At 65.6% G+C, this 11,123-nt stretch overlaps 3 protein-coding genes across 3 annotated transcripts; 1 reads left to right on the top strand and 2 right to left on the bottom strand.

Moving 5' to 3' along the window:
* Positions 1-497: 497 nt before the first annotated feature.
* Positions 498-3,016, bottom strand: UXT (ubiquitously expressed prefoldin like chaperone). Its single transcript, XM_064639076.1, has 6 exons — positions 2,876-3,016; positions 2,500-2,581; positions 1,891-1,955; positions 1,418-1,525; positions 700-763; positions 498-619 (listed from the first exon to the last, which is right to left on the bottom strand). Exons 1-6 carry the CDS (start codon positions 2,941-2,943, stop codon positions 566-568), a joined length of 441 nt encoding a protein of 146 aa, XP_064495146.1. The 5' UTR covers positions 2,944-3,016; the 3' UTR covers positions 498-565.
* A 177-nt stretch (positions 3,017-3,193) lies between these two features.
* On the top strand, positions 3,194-4,329 carry LOC135404338 (elastin-like). The gene is made up of 2 exons (XM_064639067.1): positions 3,194-3,919; positions 3,991-4,329. The coding sequence occupies exons 1-2, from the start codon at positions 3,194-3,196 to the stop codon at positions 4,327-4,329; spliced, it is 1,065 nt and encodes a 354-aa protein (XP_064495137.1).
* Positions 3,434-11,119, bottom strand: SYN1 (synapsin I). The gene is made up of 13 exons (XM_064639066.1): positions 10,382-11,119; positions 9,856-9,913; positions 9,109-9,191; positions 8,483-8,636; positions 8,003-8,092; positions 7,329-7,391; positions 6,806-6,948; positions 6,169-6,237; positions 5,544-5,646; positions 5,307-5,443; positions 5,159-5,222; positions 3,991-4,735; positions 3,434-3,919 (listed from the first exon to the last, which is right to left on the bottom strand). Exons 1-11 carry the CDS (start codon positions 10,558-10,560, stop codon positions 5,213-5,215), a joined length of 1,089 nt encoding a protein of 362 aa, XP_064495136.1. The 5' UTR covers positions 10,561-11,119; the 3' UTR covers positions 3,434-3,919; positions 3,991-4,735; positions 5,159-5,212.
* Between the last annotated feature and the right edge of the window lie 4 nt (positions 11,120-11,123).

Genomic DNA, 11,123 nt, shown 5'->3' with positions numbered 1-11,123 from the left:
AAAGATGCTCCACCCCTTTTTGGGGGGGTGAAGCAGACCAGACTTTGGGGTTACTCATTATTTATTCCACAGTCACTAATGGGTGCTTTGAGATTACTCCAGTGTTACTCATGGGGGCTCCAGCAACTACTCCGAGGTTAGTCCAGCGTCAATAACAGGATACTCCAGTGGTACCCTGAGGTTACTCAGGTCTTGTGCTGAGGCTACTCAAAGTTTGCCCATAAGTTACTCCAAGATTGCCCTGCAGTTCCACTGTGATTACTCTGAGGTTGCTCCTGGGTTATTCAAAACCTCTCCAGCACTGTTGAGCTCCTGCTCTGGGTTACTCATAGATCGTGCCAGTGTTGCATATTGGGTAGTCCAGGGTTACTCCAGGGTTACTAACAGGACCCTGCCGGGGCTGCTGACAGGTGGCTCACTGTTTACTCACAAACTACTCCAGGTTCCTCCTTGAAGGCACAAGCCTTTACCTGATGTTTACACACGTTACTCCAGGGTTACAAAAAGCTCTTTACTCCAGGTTTACATACACGATACACAGGTGAGAGGGGGGCCCAGGTGTCCATCAGGGCTCGGAGGTGGCAGGGGGATCCTGGAGCCCCTGGAGCTCCCGCAGGCCCTGGGGGGGCAGAGCGTTGGGGTGGGATCAGGAGGTGGAGGGGCGGGGCCGAGGGGAAAGGAAGGGGTCGGGGGTGTTACCTCCAGCACCAGCCGGATGTGCGCCCGGATCTTGGCCCCATCCCGGGTCAGGGAGTCACTGAGCCTGTGGGAGGGGTGGAGCCTCAGCAGGGGGTGGAGCCTCCCACATGGAGGAGGCGGGGTCACACTCCCCATTTTTTGGTCATAGGGCAATGACGTGGTCTCTTCTTATGGTGAGGGGCGTGGCCTAGGCAGGGTGGGCGGGGTGGCAGGGGGCGTGGTTTATCCATCAGGAGCTTCCTGTGGCCACAGCTGTGGGCAAAGGGGGTGTGGCCTGAAGGGGGCACGGCCCAGGAAAGGGGTGGGGCTTATTGGGATGGGCACTGCTCCCTCCCACCCCACCCATCCCCAGGCAGCTAAGACAGGGGGCAGGGCATGCTGAGAGGGCGTTGTCTTTGACAGGGGTATGGCCTTTTTTGGGTGGAGTCTTGACAAAGTGGGGGGGAGGCTTGTGAACCCTCTGTAACCACCCAACAGCCCAGGCATGGAGTGTCAAGAGCCTGCTGGGGGGCGTGGCCTAACTGGGGGAATGGCCAAGGCTGGGGTGTGGCAAGTGTTCAGAGGGTGTGTCCAAAGGGTATGTCCAGAGGGTGTGTCCAGGGTGTGTCCAGAGGGTGTGTCCAGAGGGTGTGTCCAGGGCCCAGAGGTGTTTCAGGGGGTGTGTCCAGGGCCCAAGGCCTAGGGCTGTCTCGGGGTGTGCATGTCCGGGGGGTCTCACCGCTGCAGGAGGCGGCTGCGGCGCTCCAGGTGCCGAAGGGCCTCGGGCAGCGTCAGCTCCGCGTAGAACCCATAGCCCAGGGCCACAAACACACGCTGCGGGTCCGGGCTGGAGGGAAAAGGGAGGTTTGGGGGGGCTATGGGGGTCCTTGGAGGGTTTATGGGGTGCCGCAGGGGTTGTGGAGGCCCACAGGGGTCACAGGGGCTGTCCAGAGGAAGTTATGGAATTCCAAGAGATTCCCAGTGGGCTCCCATGGGGATTCCCAGGGTGGTTTTAGGGTCCCTGGGGAAGTCCCACCAGGCTTATGGAGTCCCTGGGGATTGAGGGTGTCTCGAGGAAATACGGGGGGCCCAGGGGAGTCCTGGGTTCCTCTGCGGGTCCCAGGGGGAGGTTGGGATCCCGAAGCATCCCATGGTAACCCTGGGGGTGGGGTTGGGTCACTCAGGGGGTTTTTGGGATCCCCTCCAACTCACACTTCTGCAGTAACGAAGAAGTTGCAGCCGAGGTCGACCTGGGTGCGCAGGGGGGCGGCGGCTTCCTGGGGACCCCCAAACCCCCCAATGCAACACAGGGACCCCCAGCCACCCCAGGGACCCCCAACCCTCCTTCAGGAACCCCAGACAGTCCCCAGGACCCTCAAATCACCCAGATTCCCCCAGTGCAATACAGGCAACCCCAAACACCCCCAGGGACCTCCAATCCCACTTCAGGGACCCCCAACTCCCCCCAGGAACCCTCAAATACCCCAGATCCTCCCAATACAATGCCTTCAAATAACCTTCAAATAACCCCCTAATCTCCCCAAGGACCCCCAAATACCCCCAACTACCTGCAAACACCCCCAAACAACCCCACATACCCCCAAATATCCCCCAAATCCCCCCCATGAGATCCTCAATGCCCCGCAGGGTCCCCAACTGCCCCGTCAAGACTCCCAACCCCCTCCAATGAAACCCCAGGGCCCCAAAACAATGCCCCCAGTGCCCCCAAAAACTTGCACTCCCTCCCCCCACAGCCCCCAATATCCCCCAGGCCCCGCCCCCAGGCCTCGCCCCCAGGCCCCGCCCCCAGGCCCCACCCACCTGTAGGCGGGCGAGGGCGGAGCGGAGCTGCAGCACCTGCGCCTGCTGCTCGAACACGGCGTCGCGCTGCTCCTGCACGCGCCTGCGGGGGGCGCTGTTGGACAGGGCGGGGCCTCGGCGCGGGGGGCGGGGCATCGGGGCAGCAATGGGGCGGGGCTCGTCGAAGGGGGTGGGTCAGCGGGAGGGGGCGGGGTTGGAGCTCGGGGGCGGGGCATCGATGCTGTTTATAGGCGTGGTCATTGCATGAGGAGGGGCGGGAAGGGGGCGTGGCCAGGCCGCGGGGGCTGGACTTGAGCGGCCTGCGGGGACGGGGCGGGGGGAGTGGGCGCGGGCAGAGGCCGGGGCGGGGCCCGGGGCGGGGTGTGACGTCACTGACCGCAGGTCGCGCTGCAGGACGTCGCTCACGAAGGCCTCGTAGCGCTGCGTCTTCTCCGCCGCCGCCATCGCCGCCCTGACGTCATCACCGACCGACGCGGCGCGGGGGGCGGAGCCGGAGTTGCGTCATCGCTGCGCGCCGCTGCCTAGTGCCTGGAGCGCCCCTGGCGGGCGGGAGGTCCAGCCGCCATTCTTTCCCCTGCGCTTATCGGGACTAATGTCGTGACATTCCCCAGGCTGGGCCTGTCGGGACTCCCCCGTCTCTGCAGAGGCCATAACGGCCCCGGACTCTCCAGGGCACGGAGCCCCCCCCAGAGCAATGGGGGGCTGTAGGGTCTACGCTCCGCTCCCGGTTCCACCCCCCTCCCCCGGTCTATGGGCCCCCCAGGCCCAACATCTCACCCAGTTCTGGGGGGGGTCTATAGCCCTCTGCCCGGGGTCTGGACATTCTACTCGCGTGGCCCCCCGACGATCTTTAGGTGCCACCCTCAGCTCCAGAGGGTCCGTGAGCTCCCCCCGCCTCGGGGGCTCCCCCCGCCCCAGCAGAGACACAGCAGAAGCAGCTCCAGGACTTTATTGCCCCTCCCAAACACAGCAGCGAAAGGGGCGGGGCGAAGCGGGGGCGGGGCGAAGCGGGGGCGGGGCGAAGCGGGGGCGGGGCTCACACACAGTGTCACGAGCACACACTGACGGACCCCCCCAGGCTCTTGGGGGGGGGGGTTTCGGGGTGCGCAGAAAATGGGAGGGGAGGACTTGGTGCCTGAGTTCCCCCCCGGGTGGGTTCAGGGGGGTCCCAGAAACCTGGGCACCCCCGGGAGCATTTGAGGGGTTCCTGGGACTCCCTGGTGGATTCTCGAGGCTCCCGGGATCCACCCAGGGGGGGTTTCATGGTCCCAGGTGCCTGAGCACCCCTCGTGTGTGGGGGTCCCAGAGCCAGGACTCCCCGGGTGTGCTGGGGGTGGCGGCCCCTCAGTCGGTGAAGAGGCTGGCGAAGCTCTGCCGCAGCGCCCGCAGGCTCTCGGGGGGACCCTGCTCGGGGGCGGGGCTGCGGAGGGGGCGGGGTCAGGGGGCCCGAGGTCGGGCCCCGCCCCCTCCCACCGCATCCCCCCGACTTACCTTGGGGGAGGGGCTCCGCCCGGTTTGGGGGCCAGGGCCGGTTTGGGGGCGAGGGGTGGGGCCTGTGGGCGGGGCTGTCGAGTGGTGGGCGGGGTGTGCGGGCCTGGGGGGCGGGGCTGGGCAGCGGGGGGCGGGCCTTGGGGACGGGGCTGGGGCACCGAGGGGGACCTGGAGAGGCGGGGCTGGGCGGTGGGGGGCGGGGCTTGGGGCCGTGGCTGGGGGGCCGTGGCTGGGCCTGGTGGGCGGGGCTGCGGGGAAGTGGGCGGAGCTTTGGGCCTCGGTTGGGGAGATGTGGCTGGGCCTGGTGGGCGGGGCTGTGGGGTGGTGGGCGGGGCCTGAGGGCGAGGCTGTGCAGTCGGTGGGGCTTGGGGGCGGGGCTGCGGGGAGGTTGGTGGGGCTTGGGGGCGGGGCTGCGGGGTGGGGGGGCGGGGCTGAGACACAGATGGAGAGAGTGGAGGGCGCGGTTGCACGGTGGGGGGCGGGGCTTGCGGGTGCGGCTGTGGGGAGGTGGGTGGGGTTTGGGGGCGGGGCTGGGGGGAGGTAGGGGGTGCTTGTGGGCGTGTCTGTGGGGACGTGGGTGGAGTTTGGGAGCGAGGCTGTGGACCAGGTGGGCGGGGCTGAGCGGGACCTCGTGGTGGGGTGGGGCTGGGATGAGCAGGGCGTGGTGAAGCTCCACCCAGCGGGGGGCGAGGCTGCCCCTGCGGTGGTGGGCGGGGCTGGGCGGGGCCAGACGGCGGTGGGGCCCCTGTGGGGAAAGAGAGACAACTGAATGGGCCAGTTAGGGGGAGGCAAAGGAGCCCATTTTGGGTGGAATCCCCCAAATTTGCATCCAGCTCTGTCCAAGCATTGGATGGAAGGGCAGGGTTGGGAGCAGATTTGGGGGGATGTCTCGCAGGGTAGGGTCCCCAGATTTTGGGTATCTGAAGGGTTTTCTTGGTCCCTGCTTTGGGGATTCCCAGGACTTGGGGTTACACCCAAATTTCAGGGGCTGGTCCCAGTATTTTTGTGGGTCCCACTTTAGGGGAGGTCAGGTTTTGAGGGGGATTGTCACACTCTTGGGAGGCTCCACATTTACACAGATCCATGAATTCTGGAGTGTCCCTTGGTTTCTGGGTTGTCCCAGGATTAAGCGGGGAAGGAGGGGTCTCAGTTTTGTGGGTTCACTCACCCTGTGGTTGGGGCCGTTGCTGTGGGGGGGTCCCCGGCCGGGGGGACCCCGACGTCACTGATGTCTGTGGGGCAGAAAGGAAGGGGCAGGTTTAAGACTTGGGAGGCTCAGGAGGGTTCTGGGGGACTGTGGGGGGAGGGGGAATTACCTGTAGGCGTGGCCGGGAAGGGGAGGGGCTCCGGGGCAGGGCAGCTCCTCCCTCATCCGCGCCAGCACCAGCTCCACGATCCGGCCCCGATCCTCGGCCGCCCCCGGCCCCAGCAGTGGCAGCCAAGAGCCCAGAACCTGGGGGGGAGGGCCCCAGGTGTGACTCAGGTGCCCGGGGGACCCTCAGGGCTTAGGGAGGGTCCCCGGTGCCCGGGGGGACCCCCAGGTGTGGAGGTACCTGCACGATGTGCTCCTGCCCGTCAGGGCCCCGCAGCGCCTCCACCCCGCAGATGTCGACGCCCCCAAAGAGGCCGGCGCAGGCATCCACCCACCCCCGGTGCCTGCAGGGCAGGGGGAGGGGCTCAGATGGCCATGCCCAGAGACTGAAGCCACACCCACTAACCCTGGGCACGCCTCCTTGAGCACAGGGACACCCCTGTTGGGTATTTTAGGACCCCTGCCTGAAGCTCCTTCTCCAAAGCCCTGCCCACAGAGCCACACCCCCAGCCCCAACTTCTTGATGTAGCCCCTCCCCCAAGGAGAGCCACGCCCCTTATGAAAGCCACACACTTTCCCAATGGCCACACCTCCAATGCCCCACCCCTTCCCACCCTCATGGCCCTGTTTCCTATGGCCCCACCCCTTCCTGTGGCTCCACCCTTCTATGTAGCCCCACCTCTTTCTGCATAGCCCCGCCTCCTCCACACAGTCCCTCCCTGTTCTGTCGCCCTGCCCTTCTGTATCCACACCCCCTCCCACAGCCCCAGCCCAGGCATTCGACCCCTCCCTCAGCCCTCTGAGAACCCGCCCCTCAGAGACAAGCCCCGCCCCCTCACGGGTCAGGCCCCGCCCCCCACACTCACCGAGGGCTGAGGGCAACCGGCTCCACGTGAGGCCCCTCCCCCGCAGCATCTGCAGCCCCCAGAGACCACCTGGGGGGTGGAAAGGGGGGCACAAGTGTCAGGGAGGGCCTCAAAGGCCCCATGGCCTTTGTTACCCCCCAGTTCTCCATCTCTCATTTCCCTCACACCCCCACAGGCCCCCCCCAGGTTCTGTACCCCAAGCCCCACCCCCCAGGCTGAGGCCCCACCCCTCATCAGAGGGCCCAGTACTCCCAAAGCCTGACCCCACCCCTGACCTGGCCCCTACCCCTCACCACTGGGCAGGTACCCTAAGCCACGCCCCCGAGCCAAGCCACACCCCAGGCCATCACCTGGCCCCCACCCCCCCAAGTCTTGCTTCACACCGAGGCACCCCCTCCGTGGCCCCTCCCCCACCACAGGACCCTGTACCTCCAAGCCCCGCCCCAGGCCCAGGCCCCACCCCAGGTCCAAGCCCCTCCTCCAGGTCTAAGCCCCACCCATCACCACAGAGGCCCGTACCCCAGTCCCCGCCCACAAGGCCTGGCTCCACCCCCAGCCCCACCCCACCACAGGACCCTGTACCTCCAAGCCCCGCCCCAGGCCCCGCCCCAGCCCCGCCCCCGTGCCCCGCCCTCACCGCAGAGCCCGGTACTCGTCCCCGATGCGCTGCACCCGCAGCCGCTGGGTCCCCGCGGGGCCCCCCTGCACCAGGGCCCCGGCCCGGGCCCCGCCCATGGCGGCCGCCACCGCCCCCAGCACCTGCGGCGTCCCCACGCGCACCTGGGGGGACAGGTCACACACGCCCCACCCACTGGCCACGCCCACCGGGACCGCCCCGTGAGCCCCTCAGCCCTCCCAAAGGATCAGCTTCTCGTCTTGGGGCAGGGACGTGGATGAGCCACACCCACACGGGGCCACACCCCATTTGGGCACACCCAAAAAGGGCCTCTCCTGCGAGCCCACCCATCGATCCCCCTCCGTTCTGCCTCTGGGGGCGGGGACAACGCTAAGCCACGTCCACTTGTACACCCCCACCCCCAAGCCACACTCCCCATTGGTCCACACCCCCCAGCTGGGACCCCCCGGCCCCGCCCACTGCGGGCCCCACCCTGGCCACACCCCCGGGACAGGGCAGGGTTTGAGGAGGGGCGGGGCCTCACCTGGCCCACCCCAGCGGGGGCGGGGCTGAGAGTCACCGTCATGGGGAAGGTCGGGGCAGTCAGCTGGGGACAGATACCAGTGACACACCAGTGACACCAGTGACACCAGTGACACACCAGTGACACCAGTGACACACCAATGACACACCAATGACACACCAATGACACACCAGTGACACACCAATGACACACCAGAGACACACCAGTGACACCAGTGACACACCACTGACACACCAATGACACACCAGTGACACACCAGAGACACACCAGTGACACCAGTGACACCAGTGACACACCACTGACACACCAGTGACACACCAGTGACACACCAGTGACACACCAGAGACACACCAGTGACACCAGTGACACACCAATGACACACCAGTGACACACCAGTGACACACCAATGACACACCAGTGACACACCAGTGACACACCAGTGACACACCAGTGACACCAGAGACACCAGTGACACCAGAAACACCAGTGACACACCAGTAACACACCACTGACACACCAGTGACACCAGAGACACACCAATGACACACCAATGACACACCAGTGACACACCAGTGACACACCCCACTTGCCCCAAAATAGATCCCAGTACTCCCAGTCCCCTCCCCACCCCTCCCAGTCCATCCCAATGCTCCCAGTCCCCTCCCAGTGCTCACCAGTCCACGGGGGCGGTTGCAGAAGCGCTGTGGGACCAGGGGAAAGGCCTCGGGGCCCAGTTCCCGCTGCAGCCGAACCAACTGGGCAAACTGGGAGCACTGGGAGTGTCAGGGGGTGTGCAACCACCCTGCCCAGTGCTCCCAGTCTGCCCGATTATCCCTCCCAGTGCCTCCCAGTACACTCCCCATCTCTCTCAGTCCCCCAGTCTCCCTCCTCCCAGTCATCCCAGTCATCCCAGTCACCTCCCAGTCCACCCCAGTGCTCCCCAGTGCCCCTCACTCCTTCCCCAGTCCCTCCCAGTCCCCTCCCAGCAGCTCTCAGTCTGTTCCAATCACCTCCCAGTCCCTCCCCGGTTCCCCCAGATGCCCTCCCAGTGCCTCCCCGTCCCGCCCCAGTGCCCTCCAGTGTCCCTCCCAGTCCCCCCCAGTCCCCCCCAGTCCTTCCCACCCCCCCCAGTGCCCCCCCAGTGCCCCACACACCAGGCAGGGGGGGTGGGCGAAGCCATACAGGGCGGGGAGGGGGTCGGTGCTGGGGACCCCCCCCAGGTGCAGCCCCACCAGCAGCCGCCGAGGGGCGTCCCCGGCCCCCCCCTCGGGGGGTTCTCGAACCAGCACAAAGTCAGGGCGCACCCGCCTGGGGGGGAGGGGGTCAGGGGGGCCCCAGAGCCCCCGGTCCCCCCAATATCCCACCCCACAATCCCTCCCTCCACCCCAAGGCCCAACCCCACACCCTCGAATTTGACCCCCCATCCCCAAAACTACACCCGGACCCCAGAAATTCACCCCCACCCCAAATAACCAAATTCATCCCCAAAATCCACTTTTTCCCCCTAACCCCGGTGCCAACAACCCCCTCCCACACCCCAACATCCGACTCTGCACCCAAACCCCTAAACTTCCCCTTGCACCCCAAATTCTGACCCTGTCCCTCAAACTCCCACCTGTGGCTCCTCAAAAACAACCCCCTGGGCCCCCAAAATCCTCCCCACAGCCCCAGATTCCCACCTAGTGCCCCCCAAGATCTCCCCAGCCTCCCCAAACTGCCTTCCCCCCCTCCCCATAGCCTCAGTACCCCTGAATGGGGGAGGGGGGTCCCCAAATCCCACCTGGTGCCCCCCCGGGGGGAGTCGATGGTGACACTCAGGGCTCCGTGGGTGGAGGCAGCCAAGGAGAGCTCCGAGAACTGGGCCTGGGGAACCCCAAAATCCAGGGGGGACCCCAAAGCCTCCCTGGGACCCCTAAACGCCCCCCACCCCAAACCTGCCTGAAGCCTCAAATTGGGTCGAGAAAAGAGATTCAGATCCATCTCAAAATTCTGGGGGGACCCAAAATCTCACATGGAGACCTCAAAATCTAGGGAGACCCCCCCCAAACCCATCCTGAACCCCCAAACTGGATTGAGGAATAGGAGGTTTAGGGGCACCTGAAATTCAAGGGGGGAACCTCAAAATCCAGCAGGACCCCAAGACCCCCAGAGAACCCCCAAAACCTTCGAACTGAGGTAAGAAAAGGAGATTTAAGGGCACCCCAAAATCCCCCAAAAGACTCCCCAATATCTCTCAGGGCCTCTAAACCCTCCCTGAACCCCCAAACTGAGTCAAGGAATGGGGGGGGGGGGGGGGGGGGTTAGAGCATCCCAAAAATTAGGAGGGGCCCCAAAAATCCATGGGGATGCCAAGTCCCCCAGAGCCCCCAAAACCTCCCTGGGGGCACCCTCAAACGTGTCTGAACCCCCAAACTGGTACATGAAACTCTATGGGCAGGTTTCAGAATCTGAGGAAGAGCCCAAAGGATTGAGAGACCCCAAATTTTTAGGGGTTGTCCAAAACTGGGGGAGGGTCCCCAAAACTCACCTGCTCCACTCGCAGCTCCACATCCCCATGGACCGATTTACCCTTGAAGAGCTTCACCCTGGGGGGGGTCAGAGGGTGCAAAACCCAAAACTAGAGGGTTTGGGGTCCTCAAAATGCCCCCCAGGGTCCCCTCTCCAACCAACCCCCCCCAAAAAGACACCTCCAAGTGTCCCCACGAATCTGAACCCCCCCAAATCCGCACCCTCAAATGACCCCCTAAAGTGCCCTCTCCCATATTGACCCCCCGTTAATGTGACCCCCCAAATCTCCCCACCCCAAATTGATCCCCAATACCGGCCCCCTCAATACGAGACCCTAAATCTGCCCCCCACACTTGACCCCCCCCAAACGTGACCACCCCAAACTGACCATCCCCCCAAAAAGCTCCCTGGGGGAAGGGGGGGATGGGGGTCCCACAGGTAATCGGGGGGTTCCCCGGGAGGGGTGCTGGGGGTCTCAGAGGTGACGGGGGGGTTCGCCGGGGGAAGGGGGGCTTGGGGGTCCCAGAGGGGGTCCCAATACCTACCAGTCGGTGCCAGGGGGGGCAATGACGAGCAGCAGCGGGGCCAAAGCGGTGCTCCGGGGGGGTCTCCCCGCCGACCCCACTCCAGTCCCCCCCCCCGCCCCCGGCCCCGCCCCGGGGGGGTCCCCGCCCCCCCCCGCCAGGAAATTCCCGTCAGAGAGACGGCGCCGCAGGAACTCCATCCCGCCGCTGGGGGGCGCTAAGGGGCTGGGGGAGTCACCCTACAGAGGGGGGGCACCCTATAGATGGGGGGGGCACCCTATAGGGTCCGGTCATGGGGGGCGTCACCTACAGGTGCCTCCGAAAGGGGTCCCGAGACACCCGAGGGGGCTGGTGGGACCCCGCTATGGGGCAGCTCTAAGGGCCGGGGGGGTCAGGGCCGTGGGGGGTCACCCTGTAGGGTCAGGGCTGTGGGGGGTCACCCTGTAGGGTCAGGGCTGTGGGGCCCGGCAGGACTCGGGGATACGGGGGCGATGTGAGGGCAGGATCCCCTATAAGAAGGTGGGGGAGGGAGAGCCGGGGGAGAGGGTCGGGCCGCCCTATAGGAAGTATCTGTTGGGGGGGATCTATAGGGGAGGGGGGGTCTGTGGAGGGGGAGGGACCCCAGGAAAAGCTGCCCAATAGGGGGAGGGAGCGGGGGTGGTTGAGGACAGCAGCCCTATGGCCGGGCCCTATAGAGGATGGGGGGCTGTAGGGATGGGCTAGAGGGGGGTCGGGAGCTATAGGGCTTGGGGAGCTATAGGGA

The sequence above is a fragment of the Pseudopipra pipra genome, chromosome 31, assembly GCF_036250125.1.
Source record: "Pseudopipra pipra isolate bDixPip1 chromosome 31, bDixPip1.hap1, whole genome shotgun sequence".
Lineage (NCBI taxonomy): Eukaryota > Metazoa > Chordata > Aves > Passeriformes > Pipridae > Pseudopipra > Pseudopipra pipra.
This window is presented reverse-complemented; position numbering and strand designations above follow the sequence as displayed.

What these genes read in the sequence shown, in the direction of transcription:
- UXT (XM_064639076.1), bottom strand. Translation starts at nt 2,943, where the DNA reads ATGGCGGCGGCGGAGAAGACGCAGCGCTACGAGGCCTTCGTGAGCGAC. An exon ending in GTCCTGCAGCGCGACCTGCG is followed by an intron (nt 2,582 to 2,875) that starts GTCAGTGACGTC and finishes CGCCCCCCGCAG; the next exon opens with GCGCGTGCAGGAGCAGCGCG. An exon ending in TTCTTCGTTACTGCAGAAGT is followed by an intron (nt 1,526 to 1,890) that starts GTGAGTTGGAGG and finishes TTTTCCCTCCAG; the next exon opens with CCCGGACCCGCAGCGTGTGT.
- LOC135404338 (XM_064639067.1), top strand. Translation starts at nt 3,194, where the DNA reads ATGGGGGGCTGTAGGGTCTACGCTCCGCTCCCGGTTCCACCCCCCTCC. An exon ending in GACCCTGCTCGGGGGCGGGG is followed by an intron (nt 3,920 to 3,990) that starts CTGCGGAGGGGG and finishes CCCCCGACTTAC; the next exon opens with CTTGGGGGAGGGGCTCCGCC.
- SYN1 (XM_064639066.1), bottom strand. Translation starts at nt 10,560, where the DNA reads ATGGAGTTCCTGCGGCGCCGTCTCTCTGACGGGAATTTCCTGGCGGGG. An exon ending in TCCCCCCGGGGGGGCACCAG is followed by an intron (nt 8,637 to 9,108) that starts GTGGGATTTGGG and finishes CCTCCCCCCCAG; the next exon opens with GCGGGTGCGCCCTGACTTTG. An exon ending in CCCCCGCTGGGGTGGGCCAG is followed by an intron (nt 6,949 to 7,328) that starts GTGAGGCCCCGC and finishes CTGTCCCCCCAG; the next exon opens with GTGCGCGTGGGGACGCCGCA.